The sequence below is a fragment of the Pteronotus mesoamericanus genome, unplaced genomic scaffold (assembly GCF_021234165.1).
Source record: "Pteronotus mesoamericanus isolate MK-2021 breed Mesoamerican mustached bat unplaced genomic scaffold, CSHL_Meso_final contig_202, whole genome shotgun sequence".
NCBI classification, from domain to species: Eukaryota; Metazoa; Chordata; class Mammalia; order Chiroptera; family Mormoopidae; genus Pteronotus; species Pteronotus mesoamericanus.
In genome coordinates, this window is record NW_026555086.1 from 1641259 (window position 1) to 1660640 (window position 19382).

The 19382-nt window shown below is 65.5% G+C and overlaps 1 protein-coding gene across 1 annotated transcript; it reads left to right on the forward strand.

Annotated features, from left to right (window-relative positions):
* The first annotated feature begins 3158 nt into the window (after window positions 1-3158).
* LOC129068120 (protein C19orf12 homolog) lies at window positions 3159-6065 on the forward strand. The gene is made up of 3 exons (XM_054570234.1): window positions 3159-3433; window positions 4061-4241; window positions 5636-6065. Exons 2-3 carry the CDS (start codon window positions 4082-4084, stop codon window positions 5929-5931), a joined length of 456 nt encoding a protein of 151 aa, XP_054426209.1. The 5' UTR covers window positions 3159-3433; window positions 4061-4081; the 3' UTR covers window positions 5932-6065.
* Window positions 6066-19382: the final 13317 nt, after the last annotated feature.

The window sequence follows — 19382 nt, forward strand, 5'->3', positions numbered from 1 at the left end:
CCCTTGTTCAGGGCTGCTCAGGGAGGACTGAGGCCGCCGACGACCTCCTCCCCCGTGCCCTCTGGGGGCAAGGGCCAGTGGCGACCCATAACACAGGCTGGTCTAGGACAGGGCCCCTGAGGGTGGCTTTCTAGTTTACTGACGCTGAATGAGGACCATTCCTCCGAGATTCCAGAACAGCGGTATCTGCAAGAGGCCTCCCACCCATGCCCTGGAGGCAGCCACGCTGGCGGCCAGGAACTGGCGGATCTGGCTCAGCCGCGTTCTGCTGCACCACCGCACCCGCCCCCGCCCCCGCCCCAGGCAGGCTTTATGCAAACGGAGCCTTGCTTTCCTTATCTGTGAGCTGGGCACAGTGGTGATCTCAGAGGTTGGGGGCGCAGATTCCAGGGGGCCCCTGTCCCCAGGGTGATCCTGATCATGTGCCAGGCTGGTCCGGAAAGGAGGGACTTCACCGGTGGGCACAGGGGGCCCGAAGGGGCCGCACGAGGGAAGGGCTCCGCAGGAGGCAGCCAGGGACCCCACCGAGCCCCAGCCAGGGCCTGGAGCCCGCGCCCTGGGCTCCCACTGCGCCCCCGTCCCCCTCACATACCCCACGACGGCCAGCATCAGCGAGCTTTGCCCAACACTCGCCTCTGGGCCAAGACTGGGAGCGTCCCTGCGGCCAGCGGGCTGCCGGCACGTGGTCGGGTTCAAGGACCTGCTGACTGAGCAGTGACCCTCAAGAATCACCTGGCCAAGCCCCTGCCCCCGGGGCCCCTGCAGGGACCCCCGCCCCCCTCAGGTCTCGGGCCCTCCCCTGGGGCAAGAGCACAGCCAGCAGCGGCTGTGTCCTGCGCCCAAGTGTGTCCGCTGTGACCCAGCCGGAGACGCTTCCGTGAGATGCGTCCTGCCTCCGCAGCCTGGGCGGGGAGGGCCGGGAGGCAGGGAGCCCTGGGCAGAGCTCGGGGCCTGGAGTTCCTCCTGCGCGCGGGCCGTCCGGCCGCCCTCTCGCCACCCTCCCCTTTACCCTGCGTCGTCCCGCTTATGTGTGGGCACCCTGGGCATGTCCAGGGCTGACCCTTGGCCCCACGCGCGTGGCCTCGGCTGGCCCTGGGCTTCCCTGCCGGACACGGCTGAGCTCGGGGTCCCTGTGCAGCAGGGTGCGGTCCTCGCTCCCCCCGCCCCCGCCTCTGCCCCCCAGACAGCCCGCGTGCCCCTCCCCAGCTGTGGGAGACAAACCTGCCTCCAGACGCGGCCCAACGCGCCCCCCACCGGGGAAAGCCACGCCCCTCCCCGCCCCAGGACGGCTGGCCTGGGCCTCTGCGCCCCGGCCCCTCTCCGTGTGCAGCCCCAGCCCGCGGGCCGGCCCCTCCCTGCCCCCATCAGCAGGAGGGGCTGGGCCCTCTGCCCGTGAACTTGCTTCTGTCGCAACTGTCCCCAGCGTCCTGGCTGGCACCCCGGACCCTCCCCCCCGGCCATGCCCAGTCAGTCCCTGGGTCAGCAGATGCCGGCTTCTCCATCTCACCGAGGTCCGCTGCAGGAGCCCGGCTGCCCGCCCCCGCCCCCGCCCCCGCCCTCAGAGTCTGGCTCCCTCGGGCCCAGCAGGGCTGCAGCCTCCCCCTGCCGCCCACAGCCCTGAGTGCTGGCCGGGACCCTGGCCAGGGGGCCGCCCCAGGCCCCTGGAACCAGGAGCCGTCCCAGGGCCGGGGCGGGTGGGGACAGGTGTCAGACCCCCGGCAGCCAGGCATGCAGGGCTGCCACTGGGCAGACGGGCTCTCCGGGACCCAGGCCGGGGCCCGACCAGAGAGCTGGGGAGCCCCACGCTGAGCGCTGTGGGAAGCGGCTTCGCTTTGATTGCAGCATTTGTTGGTTTTTTTCTTTTTAACGTTCAAGCTGTCAGAAAAGTATGTTTGCTGAATCGGGATGTTTGTTTTGGGTTGTTCTCTGGAACAAGATGGAAAGCAGCGGAAATAACTGTTCTGCGAAGCCAGGGTGGTAGGTGGCACACGGCAGGGTGGCCGGAGCACCCGGGGTGACATATGCCTGGCTTGAGGGACCCGGTGCTTAGAGCATGCCACCCCCACCCCGCCCGGCCCCGAACCTGCCCTTGACGGGGCCTCACAACCAGGGCCGATGGGGGGCAGCGTGGGGCTGGGCAAAGCCGGCCCTGGGATGTCGCCGGGCCCGGCCCCCGGCGGCTCCCCACCATCCCTCCGCCTGCTCGGTGTGGCGCTGTGCTGTTGACCGGGAGGCGGACCGGGAGACTTAGGAGAACACAAGAAACAAGACGAGGTGCGTGTGGACCAAGATGTGGCTACTTCAGCCAGCGAAGGGGCCGTGGGCAGGGGGGCACTCCGAGCTCGGTGCGCGGGAGGCGGCTTCTGCGCGGGAGGCCCGTGGCCGTGAGCTGTGCTGCTCCGGACCCACAGCCTCGCACCTGCCCCGACGGCCCCCGACCCTGCTGGGCGTGTCCTGTGTCCCCAGGAGGTGAAGGGAGGCAGGGGTGCTCTGAGAGGACAGGCGGGGGCGGTGGACAGACGCGACCCCTGACTGAGGGCCGCAGAGCCCGGGCCCGGCCCAGAGCTCCAGGGCGACCGCGATGCTGGGGGACCGCGGGCCTCCTGGGAAGGGGACCCGACTCTGGTTCCTTTGTCTCTGAAAATGGGACATTTCCTGGGGCGTGTGTGTCATCCTTCCGCGCTGAGGTCCCCAGGTCCCCTTCCTGCTTCATTGCTGGCTAACTCGACGGGACCTTCAGAGCCCCCTGCGCCCTGTAGGGAACGGCTGGTCCCAGAAATGGCAGGAGGGAAAGAGGGGGAGGTGCCGGCCCCGAGCCCGGGGTCCCCCGGCTCTCCCAGCAGCGCAGGGGCCTCCGGAACCTGAGTGTGCGGATGCGCAAGGTCCCCAGGCAGGTCTGAGGACACACAGGTCTCTCCCAGGGCTCGGAGGGCCCTGGTCCAGGAGACATCCACCTGGGCCCCCCAGGGTCAAAACACCCACATCCACCAAAAGACACGGAGCAATAGGTCAGCCCCTAAGGTCCCCATGGGCTCCCTGGGAGACTGTGCACAAGGGCCAGCCCTGAATGAAGGGGCGGGGCCGGAGGGGCTGGAGAGGGAGGGGTCCTGCCTTGGCTCCAGTGAAGCAGGAAGAGGCTCCTCTGTGTTGTGATTTCCGATCTGGACACGTGGGGGCCCTGCAACCCCAGGACCCAGAGCAGAGCCTGCCTGTCCACGCGGCCCCTGGCCTGTTGTTTCCTGGAAGCAGGCCTCCCATTTCCTAAGAGCCTGGAGTAGCGGCAAACAGTCTCCTACCCGAGAGAGTTGTTCTGACTTCATTGTTCCAAAGGTCGATTCCTCCTCCGGTCGTCTCCCCACAGACACGCCAGGCCCTGGAGTTGTTTCGTTTCTTTCGTCCTCTGGCTGCTCCATCTTTCTGCCTCATCCGTCCCGTGAGTAGAAGTGGGTGGCCTCCAGGGGTGGCCTTGGAGGCCAGGGGTGTGGACTGGCACCAGGATGTGGCCAGGAGCCGCCACGTCTGGGGGTCTGCGGGGTCCCCGCTCTCCAGGCGCGAGGCACCCGTTCCCCCCGCCCCTCCGGGCCCAGCCTGCACGTGGCTAATCGCCCCACAGCCAGGACCCGACTCCCCGCTCGGGGTCCAGGGCGGGCCGGGCGGGTGTGAGGGCAGCGTGGGGGCCGAGTCCTGTGTCCCCTCCCTGGCTTGGCCTGAGCCCGGACCTCCTGCCACCCGAGAGGACTCAGGCTGGGCCTTCCCACACTCTGCCAGGCTTCGCGTCACTTGGGATGAACGGGGACACTTCTTACTCTGTCCCAGTCGGAGTCACGGAGATGGCAGAGGAGACGGGTTCCGTCGGCTCCGCTGCTTCTATTTGCTTAGGAAGTGACCGCAGTCCTGCTTTCTCAGTGACAGGGAGCTTGTCACATGACGGTGGGCTGTCCCTCATGCACCCAGTGGAGCAGGGTGCTCTCCCCAAAACGGGGACCGGCCCGCAGCGCTCTGGGGTGACTGGCGGTACCGTTGGAAATACGCTAACGCACCTGAACGTCTCCCCCGAAAGGCTCCCTCTGCGGCTGCCAGGATGCCCGTCGCGATGCAAGACGTCATGAGGATGCTGTGCTCCATTTCGGAGAAGAAGAAAATGTTAGTGGCTGTTGAGCCCTCTAACAGGTGTCGCCGACTTGCTATAGGTGGGGCCATCTTGGGTGCCTTGCTCGGCGGTCCCCCAGGACTCGCCGTTGGTAAGTGCCGTGCCTCGCAGGGGCCGCCGGCCTGGCGGCTGAGGAACAAAGGCCTCCCGTCCCAGACACCTCAGAGCGGCCTGTGTGCTGCGTGAGGAGCTTCTATGAAATGATCTTTGTGTACAAACCGCGTCCCGGGGAAAACACACGCCTCTGAGGCTGAGTCTCAGACGCCCAGGGCGCTCTGGACAGGGCTGCGCCAGGGATGTGTCTTGCGCCCCGGGTGGTCCCCCTGCCCCGCCATCACCGGCCTCCTCAGGAGGGGCGGCCACCGGGGGCACCCACTGCCTGGCCGGCTCGCACGAGCTGCCCAGAGGGCTGTCCCCGTTCCCAAGCCACACAGTGGATGCGGGAGAAGCGGCCGCCTCCGCCCACAGCATCCCCTGCCCCTGTCTCAGCAGCTGCCCCCGTGTGGGAGGCCGTTTCCGGCACCGACTGAAGTCTGGCTGATGTCCCTGGTCCCTGGGAGGGAGGGGGACGCTGCGGCCTCTGCACTAGGAACAGGGGCGTGTCGCGGGGGTGGGGGCGGCGCAACCTCGGGCTCGGGCAGCGTCCAGAACCGCGGGCGGGCGGTGGCTCCAGCTGTGGGCAGGGCGGGCTGCGGCCTGGCGCGGGGAGGGGCCCGCGGCGGACCCTGCCGCCGCGGGGCCCCGGCGAAGGGGCGGCCTGGCCCGCGGGCTCAGCAGAGATTCGGGACGGGCCGCCCTGGGTGCCGGGCAGCCCCGGCCGGGCGCCTCCTTTCACAGGAGCTTTTTCCTTGGATCGGTGTCAGACTGACAGGGAAGTCAGAGAGACGGTGGACAGAGGTCCCCTGTTCTGTCTCCTGGTGCCGGGATATCCGTCCCAGCCGGAGGCCGGCGCTGTCCCGGCACCGTTCTCTCTTCCCTGGACTTCAGGTCCATGGTTTTATCCGCTTTCTCGTTCCGGACCCTCTCCTGTCCCAGGGTCCCGCCTGCACTGTCGCATGGCCTTTGGTACCGCGCGTCCTTGGTCCCGGGGTCTGGGACGGTCTCTCGGACCTCGCGGGCGTTCACGGCCTCGGGAGGGTGGAGGGGGGGCGGCCAGGGGCTGCGTGGACGCCTGTCTGCCCGGGTGTGGCTGCGGCCTGTCTCAACACGGGCCCGCGCGGCAGATCTCGGCCCAGGACCTGCAGGGCGAGCTCCCTGGCCGTCGCTGCGCGTCAGGGACACAGACGTCCCCGGCATCTCCACGGTGATGTGCCCCTCGGCCACCGGGTTCAGGTCGCATTTGCCCGGTGTCCCCGCCGTGATGTCAGCGCCGCGTCTGATGTTCTCTGCTCTCTCAACAAGAGTCACTACGTCCCGCAGGCTGCCGCTCCCAAGGACAGCAGTTATACACAGGGCCCGGCTCACTGAGCCTTCTTTGTCTTCCAGGGGGCACCCTCGGGGGGCTCTTAGGGAAGGCGATGACGGATGACCCCTTTAAGCCCGTCCATAAGATCCTACTGGTATTGTCCCAAGACCAGCGGAGGAAGCTGTTTGATAGAGTCAAGGCCATTATCTGGAACCTGCGTTGGATAAACAACATGGAGCTGATGGAGCTGGTCATGCGCAGTGAGAGTCTCCAGCAGCAGCTGGCGGACATGCTGGTGGATTTCCTCAAGACGGAGCTCACGGTCGACGTGCAGTTTGGGGACCACCTCCTTGGGGCGGGGGTCCCACGGGACTGACGGGGGCTGGGGCGGCCGCAGCGCCGTGTGCCCCTTACACCTGCGATGCTCAGCCTTTTCACCGCGTGACACACGCAAAAAAACCACGGAAACTCGGGGGCACTGCAGAAAATAAATTCTAATTTCTGCTGACCTGACACACAAAAGAGGTGTACTTTTGGTTCACTCGCACCCGCCGCCTACTGTTGTGTTGTCTGTTGTCATTTTTTTACTGCCCATCTAAGGGAAAGAAGGTCAGTGCCCCGACTGAATAGTTACCTGTCCCATATTTTAAACTTTCTCGCGGCGCAGCAGGTGAAACTCCCCTCCTAGGGCGGCCCGGCGCCTCCTGCGGGAGAGGCCCAGGGGGGCCGCTTCGTGGTCCGGAAATTACGGACGAGGACGTCGTGCGGCGTGGCCGCGGGGGGCTGGTTTCCGAGCCCACCCTCCAGACGTGGAGTCCGGGGAGGTCACGGCGCTCGGCCGCTCGTCTATGAAGGCGACTTCTGACCCAGCACGCGTCGCGGGACTCGGCGCCCCCCCAGGCCCAGGGGCTCGGGGCCTGGCAGCCAGAGCCCCGGCATCATGGGGAGCCCTGAGGGCGCCCCGTCCCGCAGCCCGTTCCCGGGGGCCCCTGAGAGGGAGAGGCCAAGTGCACGCGGCCCTTCTGCCTCCCGCCTGCACCTCACTGTCCCAGCCGGGTTCCGCTTTTTAAGTTGTCGGCTTTCAGGAGAGGGCGCCATTGCTCTCTGTGGACGCGTCGGGTCACAGGCCATGGGAGAAGGTCGCACCGGAACCTTCCCACGCACTCCGAACCACAGCGGCCCTGGGCTCCAACAGGGTGCCTTTTCTGCACAGCCCCTCCCCCGCACTCCTGGCCGGTGACACAAACCCGCAGACTTGTCCCCTTCCTAAGGTAGGGGGCAAGGGGCAAGTTATAGGGTCAATGGCATCTTTAAAAGTATATATTATTTACTTATTTTTAGAGAGAGGGGAAGGGACGGAGAAGGAGAGGGAGAGAAACACTGAGGAGAGAGAGACATCGAATCGTTGCCTCTGGTTTGTACCCCAACTGGAGACCAAACGCAGGCTTGAGCCCTGACTGGGAATGTAACCTGCAAACTTCCACTCGGCAGACGATGCCCAACCCGCTGAGATCACCACGTGCGCCCCCACCGCGGCCAGGGCTGTGACATGCGGTCTTTAGGGCCGGTCCCTCCCAGGGAAGTTGTAGGGAAGCAGGTGTCCACGTTTTTCAGGCTGCAGTTCTGTTCGCTGCAGACTCCTTCCCGCGAGGCAGCGCTGCCCGGTGGTCTCCCAGCGACAGGGCGAGGCCCCTCGGGGCGCCCTCCCCCGGGAGCAGGCGGCGGCGCCTGCAATGACTGAGGGCACTGGAAGGCGGGGCGCCCGAGGGAGAGGATATGGGGGGAGGCTTTGGTTCCATCCCTTGTGGGAGCGTGGACGCTGCTCCTGCGTCCCGACCACTCTCTGGACACTGGGTTCTGCCTGGAGACACTGAGATGCGTGGAACGCGGAAACGGGGAGGGCTGGCAGGGGGCTCTGTGGGCCGCTGCTGACGTCGGTGCAGCATCCAGGCGGCACTCGACAGAGGCTTGCACTCGGGGTCGTTGGGGGTGACACCAAGGCCCCTGGCTGCCTGGGGCCACTGTAAGGGCAACACACAGCCCCTCCCGGGCGTCGGTCCCTGCACCTGCCGGGCGGTGGGCGGCAGGGCGTCTGAGAGCAGGAGAGAGGCCGACCTAGGGCGGGGCGGGGCGGGGCGCAGGGGGCGGCCCGCGGGGGGCTGCCGCGGGGCGGGGCCCGGTGGGGGGTGCCGGACTCCATGCTCAGGGTCAGGAGGGGCGGGCAGGGCCCGGGCCGCTCTCCGCCCGGGGGAGCACCGTCCACCCGCATTGGCCAGGCGGCCTGGGGGGCCGCTTCCTCCTCCCGCAGACGCTCCCCGCGGTTGCACGCCACGTGTCTAACCTGCGGAGCTGGCAGCGAGGCCGCGGATTTCCTCCCAGGCGCCCGTCTGCCTCGCTGCTGGAGCGTCGGCGCGAGGTCAAACGCTCGGTTGACCTCGGGTGCCCCTCGTGAAATCCAGAGCGGGGGGCGCCTGAGGTCAGCCCTGTGTTTCCTGTCTCCCGAAACGGTTTGCAAATGCGTATCGCACGCCATTACCATTTTTCTGTTTCTAATGATGAATCAAAAATGTATCTCCCATTCATCGACTTTAAAGGGAATAGCTTTCCCTTGTGTAACGACGCGCGCCCAGTGGAGTCCCCGTGGGCCCGTAAGTCCAAGCCTTTACAAGCTTTCCCCTCAGGACACTGGTGACAGAAATGGCTGGAGAGCAAAGTGACTTATTTAATAGGGTTATTCCTTTAACTGGTCTGATAACCATTCCTGTTCACAGTTTGGTTTGGGGGGGACGAGGGAGTTCTGACTCATTTACCAGATCTATTTCTACGGCAGATGTTTATGTAAAAGTTTCCCCGGAAACGCGGTTGAGTGTGACGCGTGGGCCATGCGGGCTCGCTCCTGGGTGTCAAGCAGAGGCTCCGCGCGGCGCTCACAGGGGCCAGAGGGGCCCTTAGGGGCAGCGGCCGGCGGGAGGAGGCCCGGGGAGCCCATGAGTGGGCAACGCTTTCCTAAACACCAAAGTAAGGGGGCAGGAGCCACAGGGCTGGAGCGGGCAGGAAGGGCAGGAGAGGAGGGGGGACGGGAGGGAGGCAAGAAAGAGAATGAAAGAAAGAGAGAGAGAGAAAGAAAGAGAGAGAGAGAGAGGGAAAGAGAACATCTCAATAGCATCCCCCAGGCGGCTGGGCAAACTGATGGTCAAGGGGTCTGTGGGCCAGGCCGGTGGAGCCGCGCTCGCGTGTGTCCGTCCTGCCCGTGGCTCTGGGCGGTGTCGCAGGGAACACCGCCAGGCCCAGCTGGCACGGGCGAGGGTGAGAAGCGCTGAAGTTTTAGCAGTTCGGGTTTATTTTTAGGCATTTAGGGGTATCTTTAGCTTCCCAGGAAATGAGTCCATCAGGAAGCTCGTATATGAAATATTCAGAACGGGAAAATTCGGGACAGAAATCTGAGGCCCCGGCCCAGGCCCTGCCCTCCTGCCCGTGCGGACGGGCCGCGGCTGGCCTCTAACACCTGCCTTCCTCTGCTCGCGCCTGAGGGGCAGCGGCCGAGGCTGGGAGACCTTCCAGGAGCTGGGAGCCATGGGTGGCCCCGCAGGCGCGGTCTGCACCGCGTGTGGCTTCGGAGGGAAGGAGGGGGGAGTCTGGCGGGGTCTTGGGACTCTGAGGTCCAGAGGGAGGCCTTGCCCAGCTAGGCCCCGAGGCCGGGGAGGGGAGGGGACTCCCTCGCTGGGCCCCATGTCGGCCAGCTCACCCGTTCACACAGAGCGTTCACTGGCCCCGGAGCCTGGCGCCCGGCACCGTGGAGCCAACCTACCCCTTGCCTGCATCTGCCCGTCAGGCTGGCAAAGCCTTCATAACACACTTACTCATAGAGGCATGCGACGGCCGTGTGCTGGCTTTGGGGCGACGCACCGTTTCCTAACCGCGCTCAGTATCTGCCCTCACGGTGGGCTCCCCGGCTTGGGGAGATGAGCAGGCCGATGGGGACACGGTGGGACACGCGTGTCGCCAGCCAGCGCTGTCAGGTCCTGGGGAGGCCGGAGCCCTTAGAAGCACCCCCTGCCTTTTCTCCTGAGACCCTGGGGTGGGCACCAGGTGGGGGCTCCGTGTCTCTCTGCTGAAAGGTCAGTGACTGGCCCAGGGAGGCGGGCGGGTGCAGGGCGGTGCCCGCGGCACAGGCGTGGGAGCGGGGCCGCCGACACTCCTGGCCAGGCCGGAGTCTGCGGCCCTTCCTGGTGGCCCGGGACGAGGCGTGCCGGTCTGCGGGGCCCCGGTGCCTCTTCCGCCTTCCGTGCCGCTGTGACCTCCACGTAGCCCAAGGCCCCGGCTCCTGAGCTGGGTGGCCTCCTGGGCAGTAAGGTGGCTGGCTTCCTGTCCACGTGGACAGGGGTCTGGGACACGGCCCAAGTCCTCTTGGCAGCAGGAGTGTGAGGCTTGCAAGTGCGTGCAGCCTTCCGCGTGGAAAAGCTCCGTGAGCAGAGGCCGCAGGGGGGCCAGCGCCCGGAGGAGGCTCTTGACTCCTGGCCTTCCCAGCCCCCACGGGTCTCAACCACGCACCTCTAGGGCGGCGCCGCGGTGGGGCCGTAGTAGGGAGGCCTCTCCATGTTCCAAAGACAAGCTCCAATGTCTGTATCTCTACCTCCATCCCTCCATCCACCATCCATCCATCATCCACCCATCCGTCCATCTACCCATCCATTTATCCGCTCACCCACCCATCCGTACAGCACCTGTCCATCCATCCATCCACCATCCATCCATCCATTCATCCATTATGCATCCATCCATCCGTCCATTTTCTTTCTTTCATCTATTACCTATCTGTCTGTCAGCCTATCTGTCTCTCTCTTCCCTCCAATATCTATCATATCACCTTATTTTGTTTTCATCCGTTCCTGTACTGTTACCTGAAGGACCCTCTTTGTCCCGGCGGCCGCCTCTCCTGAGCCGGAAGCTCGCTCTGTGGCCGCCGCCGTGAGAGCGGGCAGCACCCGTGGCAGGAGCCTGGCGGCGTCTGAGGAACGAAGGCGATCGAAGGACACCTCCCTGCGGAGACGGCCTCGCCGAGCAGGGGGCGGGGACGGGGAGCGGAGGCTCCGGCCTGTGGGGCCCTGAGCAGGAGCGGTGGTCGCCCCACCTCGCCCTCGCCTGCAAAGATGCTTCTCCTAAATTATTCTGAGGACTCCTCCCTGAAAAAAATCTCGTTGAGGTCTCAGCGTTGGTGGGGGTGGCTTCGAAAACTTGTTGTCGTCACGGTTGCCGGATTCTTTCCTGCGTGGGGCCCAGAGGACAGGCCGGGGCCGTGCAGGCTGCCTGCGCCGACGGCGGCGCCCCACACTCGCCTCTGCTCCCCGCTCCCCCCGGACACGGCTCCTGCCCAGCGGCTGGCCTGCACTCCCGGGAGAGTGCCCAGCTTTCCGGGGGGGGGGGCGCCCTTTCTCCCTCTCCACCCTCGCCCTTTGGGTGGGTCCACTTGTCACTCCACCGGGGAGAGGGGAGGCCCCAGGACTGGAGCTGAGCCATCTCGGCGCGAGGGGCATGAGCAGGGGCCACGACGCCACAAAGGCGGCCCCATGGCAAGGGGCCCGGGGCTGGGGGGCCAGTCCCGGCAGCCACCAACCCCCATGCCCAGCCCCGCGCCCCGGGACCTCCTCCCTGCACAGCCGCCGGCCCCGGGCGCTGCGCAGACACCTCCACCTGTGGGTCTGGAGCTCAGGGCGCCTGGCTGGCCGATCCTCAGGAAGGAGACACCTCGCCACGGGCGTCAGGGGCCTTTCGGTGCCTGAGAACTCCGGTGGCCTTGGTCACATGCCCACGGGGCCTTGCCAGAGCTGGGACACGGCTGTGAGGTGTCCCGAGACCCCCAGAGGTGCCGAGGTGCACAGTCCAGAGAGCCCGACAGTGAAAAGGGGGTGCTGGGGTGGCCGGAAGCCGGCCGAGCCACCCTAAGCCCTTGGGCCGCACTGACCTGCCAGCCAGGCTGTTGCAGGGGCCCGAGAGAGGCCGGGGACGGAGAGGTGGGCCCTGGGGCCCAGCTGCGGCCGTGCCCATCTGCTCCGAAGGCAGCGAGGACACCTTCACCCAGGCACAAGCGTGTCTGCACGTGCCGGGGCGCGGAGGGCAAGCCTTCTAAGAGCAAACTTGTCACCCATAAGAGGCGGGCAAATATTTTCAGATTAAACGACACGCCTGGGTCCGGAACCGCGCGCGAGCCTCCGGCGTGCTGTGCCCTCCTCTGGCCTTGTTCCGCCGCGGGGGCGCCCCCGCGCACTCGGACCGCCCCTCTGAACCCCGGACAGGGCCGTGCGCCTTGTCCTCGCACGCTTACAGCATGCAGGGCCCGGGACACCCGGTGCCGGGGACTCGCTGCAGCGGGCGGCAGGCGGGGTGGCCCGAGGGGCTTCCGTCTCCCGCCCGGAAGCCCCCGCGGGCCTGAGCAGCCTGCGGCCGCCTCGACAGCCACCGCCCGCCTTGCCCACGCATCCTGGTGCTGGCTTCTCCTCTCTCCCCATCACTGTCTCTGGCTCCTGAGACCCCCTTGCCAACGAGCGACCTTGGCCCCGGTTTTTTCCTCAGGCTCCACCTTGGGGGAAGCCCCCGGGTCATGCTGGCGTCTGCAGCCCCCGACTTCCCTGGAAAACCCCAGAGTAGACGCGTCGGGCATCCGCCTGCATCAGCCCCGGAAGGGCACGGGCACGGATTCCGAGTGTGTGACACACGCAGCGTCCCTCCCGCGCGCCCGCGTTCCGGTACTCGGGGCCGGTCCTGAGACCCCGCGCCGCCGCGGGGAGCGGCTCCGGAATAACAGCGGCGTCCTAGCGGAAGCGGCGAAGGCGCGGGTGGTTCGTTCCCTCGGGGCAGCGCTCACCCAGCGCCACGCTCTGACTGTGGGAAGGAGAACTCAGCTCTGCCCGGGGCCACGGTCCGGGATTTCCTGACCTCCAGCGCCCCCTCGTGTTGGCTTCGGTGCGCATCCCGAGCGCAGCCCTCAGGCCTGAAATGCCGCCGCCGTGGGGAGCACCAGGGGCAGAGAGGGCTGGTTTCAGGAGCGGCTCCTCTCGCGGCGTTTTCGCGGGAGGAATCTGCGCCCCCTATGGGTCTAGAACAAAGCGCTGCGTGTCATGCCTCGTGTGTCCACCAGCAAATGACTGTGGAGCCTCTGGGTGGCCCGGTGCATAGCGTGAGGTTTCCCGGGACACGCACGGATTCCCACAGGCCAGCGGGGGCACAGGGGGTCAGGCCAGGGTCCAGCAGGCCTGCTGTGCAGGGAGATGGCCGCCGTGTGCTCAGCCCCACGTGGGAGGCTCAGGGCAGACACGGAGAGCGCGGGCTCTGTTTATAGCGGCCCCCGCCCCCGCCATGAGGGACGTCAGGGCACCTGCGCGGCCTCACGTGGTGTCCGCATGGCTCCCGAAATAAAAGGTGCCGCGGCCTTGAACCGGGCTCTCCGTGGCGGTGGGTGGAGGCTCCAGCCCCCGCCGGCAGGCGGCCGCCTGGGGGCGCTGCCCGGAGACTCACAGGCAGGGGAAGGCGCTGCTTTGGGTGAAGTTCTGCAAGGAGGTAGTAAGGGCAAAATCTGGATTTTAAATGATGGGAAGGAAAAAAGGTGTGAGCTGAGCACCAGGCTCTGCGGAGGACGAGGGGAGCTGTTCTGTTTCTGTCCGAGACATTGAGTGCAACCCCCTCCAGAGCGCCCTCTGCGCGCCGCCCTCCGCATGCCCCCGAGAAGCCCTCCTTCAGAGCCGACCGTCTCCGCAGCCCCCGGCCGCCCGCAGCGCGCCCGACGGGCTACCTGTGTCGTGGGGGTGCGTGTCGCACCGACAGGCCTGGAAAGAGCCTCACTCATGATCGGTGTGTTTCCTCAAGATGCCGTTTTCTTTGTCTTGCAGGCATGGCTGTATGTCTATATATGGCAAGAATGAAAAATGGCTCTTAACACCCTGGCTGGTGTGGCTCCGTGGACTGAGCGCCGGCCTGAGAACGGAAAGGTCGTCGGTTCGATTCCCAGTCAGGGCGCAGGCCTGGGTTGCAGGCCAGGTCCCCAGTGCGGGGGGTGCGGGAGGCAACCGATTGATGTTTCTCTCACATCGACGTTTCTCTCCTTCTCTTTTTCTCTCCCTTCCCCTCTCTCTAAGATGAAATAACTAAAATCTTTTTAAAAAAGAAAAACTGCTATTACAAAAACCCCCAGAAAATGTGCACAAGCACACAGGCGCCCTGGTCACACGGAAGGGAATGTTGCAGAACTCACGTTGGAATCACAGTGACTAGAGCAAACCTTCACACTCGCTGCTTCCCTCCTCTGAGGAGAAGGGGCGCCTGCCTAACACGTGCCCATTGCCCTCAGAGGGACGGGGGACCCTCTGCCCTCCCAGCGCCCAGGACGTGTCCCGCCATCAGAGCTTCGGGACTCTCAGCGGGGAGAGCATTTGATCAGGAACACGTGGAAACAGCGCGTCACCACAGCGGGGGCTCTGGTGGCACCGCCTGCTGGGTGGCTAGTGTCCCATGCTTCCAGGTCCCGCGACCCTTGCGGCGTGTGAAGGTCAACTGGACCTCAGGCTGGACCTCACGTCCGGGACTGGAGGCCCGCCCGCGCCCCGAGGGGGCCTCCCTAAACCATCGTACCGGACGCATGACGCAGGTGTGGCCAGCCGGGCTCTGAGGCCAGGGCGCCGACCAAGAACAACCCCAGCCCTCACCGCCCCCCACCGCCCCGCGGGGCTGCCATCCGAAACGGGACGTCACCTGGTCCGACGGCACGCGAAGGCTCCAGCTCTCTGTCGTCCCTCTCGCTGCTGTCGTCGATTCCTTCTTACAGTAAAGATGGTCCGCCTCAGTGGCTACAGGGGCTCTGGGACTCTCCTCAGCAACAGCAACCGAGGGGACGCCGCGCTGTGGGCCGCATCGGGCGCTCCCCAATGCACATGCAGAGGCCCTGGCGCCACTGCTCCCCGCACGCACGGAGGAGACGCGGCCGCGCCTGCGGACCGAGGAGACGGGCCTCCGGGCGGGACCCGCCGCTGCCCGCACCTCGACCTTGGACGTCCAGCCTCCAGAACCGCGAGAAATAGACGTCTGTCCTCGGAGCCTCCAGCCTGTGGTTTCTGTTACGGCTGCTGAGCCGGCTAACGCATGCCAATAGGGAGAGAACACTCTAGACTGGCATTTTCAAAAGGTGTGTGCACCACAAGCTAACAACACGTGAGCACGTACGGGGCGGGGGGAGGGGGGAATGGCTCAGCCACAGGCTGCACCGGCAAAGGAAACACTCTCATTGGACGAAATCTCCAACAGTCCAGAGTTCAACTCTCCCGCCCTCCAAAACCCCACCCAAACCCCAAAACGGCACTAAACTAAACACTACTCGGGAGAAAGAATTCCCAGCCTACGAGCAATTTGAAACGAAAACTTCAGAATCATAAAAGTGACTCTCCCGCAATTTTCTGTAATAAAACATCTATTATACCGATACGGCAATACAATAAAAGTCCTATTGTTCCAGAAACAGTGTTATGACGGAAAAGGGATAATTATAGAAATACTTGGGTGAGAATGACATGTTCCACAGAACCACAGAAAATCATTCTCCGAATAGAAATAAGTCTTCTCGGTACTGAGAGGTCTTCAGCAAGACCTGAAATAGAGGACAAGGTGGATTTTTCTTTTACGTGCTTTATAGCAGCCTAGCCTTGCGGAGCCGCTCGGGGCCACCTGTCACCTGGCTCCAGGCCCGCCTGGCTCTCAGCTCCACACTCGACTTGGAATCCTAAACTCTCACCTTAGACCTTGAAGTGGAGCATTCCTATATTCTCCCAATAAACGGATTTAGGGCGAATCTCAGTTCTACCGAGTTCCTGCTGTGCATTCTAACTTAGAATGTCTAGTTTTTTGGCCCCGGCTGGTCCGGCTCAGTGGCCTCAGCACCGGCCTGCAAACCAAAGGGTGGCCAATTCAATTCCCAGTCAGGGCACAGGCTGGGTTGTGGGCCAGGTCCCCGGTAGGGGGCGCACAAGAGACAACCACACGCGGATGTTTCTCGCCCTCCTTCTCTTCTCTCTAAAAATAAATAAATAAAAATTTAACTAAAAAAAAAAAAAAAAAGAATGTCTAACTTTTCGCACTGCTGACCTGGCACCTCCGGCAGAAGTCGTGCCTGTCGCCGGCGGGGCTGCAGCGGACGCCCCTCCCCCAGGGTCCCACGGGCGCACCCACCCTCCTCCTCGCTGGGTGTTCGCCTGAGCCTGGCTGCAGAGACCTCGGCCTGACCGACCCTCCTGTGGCTGCTGAGGACGCTGAGGCTTGTCTGCGGGGTGGCAGGGGCCAGGGGATCCTTCTGGCAGCCGCGCTGAGAACACACTGATTTTACTCGGCCTGCTTATTTGATGCGGCGCTGGGGAAACGGATGAAAATTAGAGAGGGGTAGGGGCCCGAGGGCCCGCGAGCCCTCTGTGGTCCCCACGGCTGACTTTGGGGCCCGGGAGGAGGCGCCGCAGCACGGAGGGCGGCTGGGAAAATGACAACAGTGACGGCGAGGAGGCTGGCAGCACCCCCGCACCCGCCACAGCCCGGAGAATCCTCCGCGTGGGGCCGAGTGACAGCTGGAGGGGCGGGAGGGCCGTCTGCCGATATTTGACGGGTGTGAACGCCATTGCAGACTCGGAAGGACCGTGGTGGAGCCCAGGAAGGGCTCACTGCCGGTCCCAAAGCTGCCTTGTCCCTCACCACCAGGTTCAGAATTAGCAGGTGAAAGGTGGGCGGCGCCCCGGCCAGGCTGCCGCTTGGTCGCGCGCAGGCTCGGGCAACCGTCCCGCGGCCGCCCCCCGGTTCCCGGCGTCCCGGGTGGAGCCGCGTCACCCCAAAAGCTATGATGCGGTCCTGACCCCGGGTGCTTGTGCCTGTGACCTTACTTGGAAACAGGGCCTTTGCAGAAGTGATCTAGTGGAGACCGTGCGACTGCGTCCTTGTAAGAAGAGGGCCTTTGGGCACACGCACAGGCCCTCGGGGAGGGCAAGGGCTCACGGCAGGGCTGGCTTGCAGCGGCGAGCCCAGGAGGGCCGAGGACGGACGGACGCCCCAGGCGCTGGGAGAGGCAGGCGGGGGTCTCCCCCGGGCCCTGCCGACGCCCTAGACGTCTCGTCTCCAGAGCGGGGGACAGCCAGGCTCGGTGTGCAGCGCCCAGTGTGCGTTCCGGTTACGGGGCCCAACAAACCGATGCCTGGCACACGCCCTGCGGGGTGCTGAACACGTGACAGGCGAAAGAAGCGGCGTGTGTCGGGGGCTGCGACGGGGGACAAGGGGGTGTGGCCTCAGAGGCCCTTGGGACGGGGGCCCTGGGCCCAGGGCGTGGGGTCTCTGGCCACCGGCCCCTGGCTCTGTGGCTACGGGGCTGCGTGCGAGGCTGGGTCAGGATTCCAGGAATCGGTAAGTGCTCGGCTCTGGTGCCTCCTTAGAGGTGATTTAAAATAAAAAAAGAGCGCTGACCGTAACATCCCAGTTTTCAAAACATCACGGAGTGTCCTCGTGTACTCTCGTTCGGAGGCTGCAGGGGCGTGCGTGTGCGTGGCCTGCACCCAGGGCGCGCGGCCCTGGGTCTGGGCACGTGAGGGGCGGGCGCGCACTTGGCCTCGGGGAAGCGGCGCGCAGGGTGCTGCGCTCAGGGCCCGACTGAGCTCCGGCTCCCGCTGCCGCCGAGAACACAGCCCGGCGCTCCGGGGGTGCCGGCCCGGGGAGGGTGGGGCGCCCTGGGAGGGTCGGGGGGCGTCGGGGCTCCTGGCCCTGCGGACGTGCAGGCTCGCGTCTGGGGCTTCAGGGCCCCTGGTCGCTTTCACACCCCACGGGGTGCACAGGAGCACTTTGGATTCCTGCAGGCCGCCTCCTCCGACCTTCGGGGCAGTCCTGGACCCCGGGGACCCGCTGCCACTCCCCAGGGAGGGGCCCAGGCAGAGAGGATGAACGGCGTCTGCAGGCCACCCGGCCAGACCTTCCTCAGCGCCGCGAGCACCAGGGCGGCATGGGCCGTGTGCAGGGGCCCCACAGGGCACCTTGTCCAGGAGCCCCAGGCCGGAGACTCCGCTGCCAGGGGAGGGACGTGTTGCCTGGTGCCGCACGGCGGGGCTTCGGTGCGCGCGCGCCTCGTGGCTTCAGACCTGACCGGGTGAAGGTTTGCGTGACTTCTTACAGCGGCCTTCTCTGGAGGGCTGGACCTTGACCTTGTATCTGTCCCTCCTGTGTCTTCCAGTCGGCCCAGTCCCCGCCTTCCGGCCCCGGGGCGGGAGGGAGTGGGCTGCTCTGTAATGTGCCACCAGGGGGCGCTGTCTGCCGAGAGGCAGAACCTCTCCGGGCCCCAAGCCTGGGACACCCCGAGACCCTGGGAAGTGGGTCAGCGTGAGCTCTTGACAGTCCCCCAAGCAGCAGGAAAAAGGGGGGGTTGTTCCACGATAGCAGGGGCCCCCCCGTGACTACGTAAGGCCCTTGTCACAAGGGGGCCAGGGAAACAAAAAGAACAAGTGGTGGCCAAGAGCACAAAGCTTCAGGCACGGACGAACGACATGTGACTTTTGGAGACTGCAACTGCATCCTGCCTGCAGCCGAGGCTGCGGTCTCGTGCACACCCGGGGGGAAGCCTTACGTTCCGTGGGCGTCACACACATGCGCACTTGAAAAGGTAATATTGGGGCAGGAGGGCACACCCGGAGGGGACACATGTACCCGTGGCCTTGACGGTGGCCATGACTTCAGAGGTGGACACTACCCCAAAACAGATCGGGTCGCGCACAGCAAACGTACACAGCGGTTAGCGTGTCCGTCCAACCTCAGGGCAGAGGTTAAGACCTCTGTTACACGGCAGGGTCACGCGCCCCTGGCCGAGGGGGATACGTCCCCAGAAGCACATTGTCAGGGGGTTGGTCATTGAGCAGACGCCACAGAGCACGGTTGGCCTGTGCCACACACCTGTCGAGCCTGTGAGTGTGCCGGACAGACAGGCAACTGTAACCCCACGGCAGTGTGTGGGTGCCCACACACAGCTGGCCACAGCAAAGGTCCAGGAAATGTACGGTATAAAGGGTTTAAAACGTGGGACGCTGGTCGCAAGCAAGGGCTTCAGAGCCAGGTGGGCCGGGGTGGAGCCCGGACGCTGACATGCGCCACCTGCGGCCTCGGGCTCTGATCTGAAATGGGGGTGACATCGGGGCCCGCCCCCAGGGTCGCTGCTGGGCTTCATGGGGTGCCGTGGAGGCCCCCGGAGGGCTTCTGCAGACTTGCGGTGGTTTGAGGCCAGCCCCCGTGGGTGTGGGCGTGTGGGGGCTCCACGTGCCCCTCTGTAGTGCCAGGGACCCTCGCCTGCAGGGTCATGACCCCTGAGATGGAAAGAGCTTTGTCACGCGCTCCGCGGCCGCTGCCCGGGTCGCGAGACAGGGACGCCTCAGCCAGCCCTGACTGGACAGGCACAGACGGCTCGCCCCCACCCCGCCCCCCGCCAGGCCCCAAACGAGCCGGCGGGACCGCGGGTCGCGCAGCACTCCTTCGGGCCTGGCGTTCCAAGCAGTCCATGTATCGGCGAACTGGGGGTCTGGGGGGTCCTGTGAGCCCACACTCCTGGGGCCCCCTGCATCCCTCAGGCCCCCAACGCCAGCTTTGCCCTGGAACGCGAGGAGGAAGCCCGCCTTGGCCTTCACACTGCCCTTCCCCCAATCAGCAGCCCCCCCACCGCTCCCCTGCCCCTCTCCCCCCGTGCCCCGCCATGGGCGCAGCCAGAGGCCCAGGTGTCTGCTGGGGACAGCTGCTACTGGACCGGGGCCTGCACTGTCACCGAACCCTAATTCAGCCTTT

What these genes read in the sequence shown, in the direction of transcription:
- LOC129068120 (XM_054570234.1), top strand. Translation starts at nt 4,082, where the DNA reads ATGCCCGTCGCGATGCAAGACGTCATGAGGATGCTGTGCTCCATTTCG. An exon ending in TCCCCCAGGACTCGCCGTTG is followed by an intron (nt 4,242 to 5,635) that starts GTAAGTGCCGTG and finishes TTTGTCTTCCAG; the next exon opens with GGGGCACCCTCGGGGGGCTC.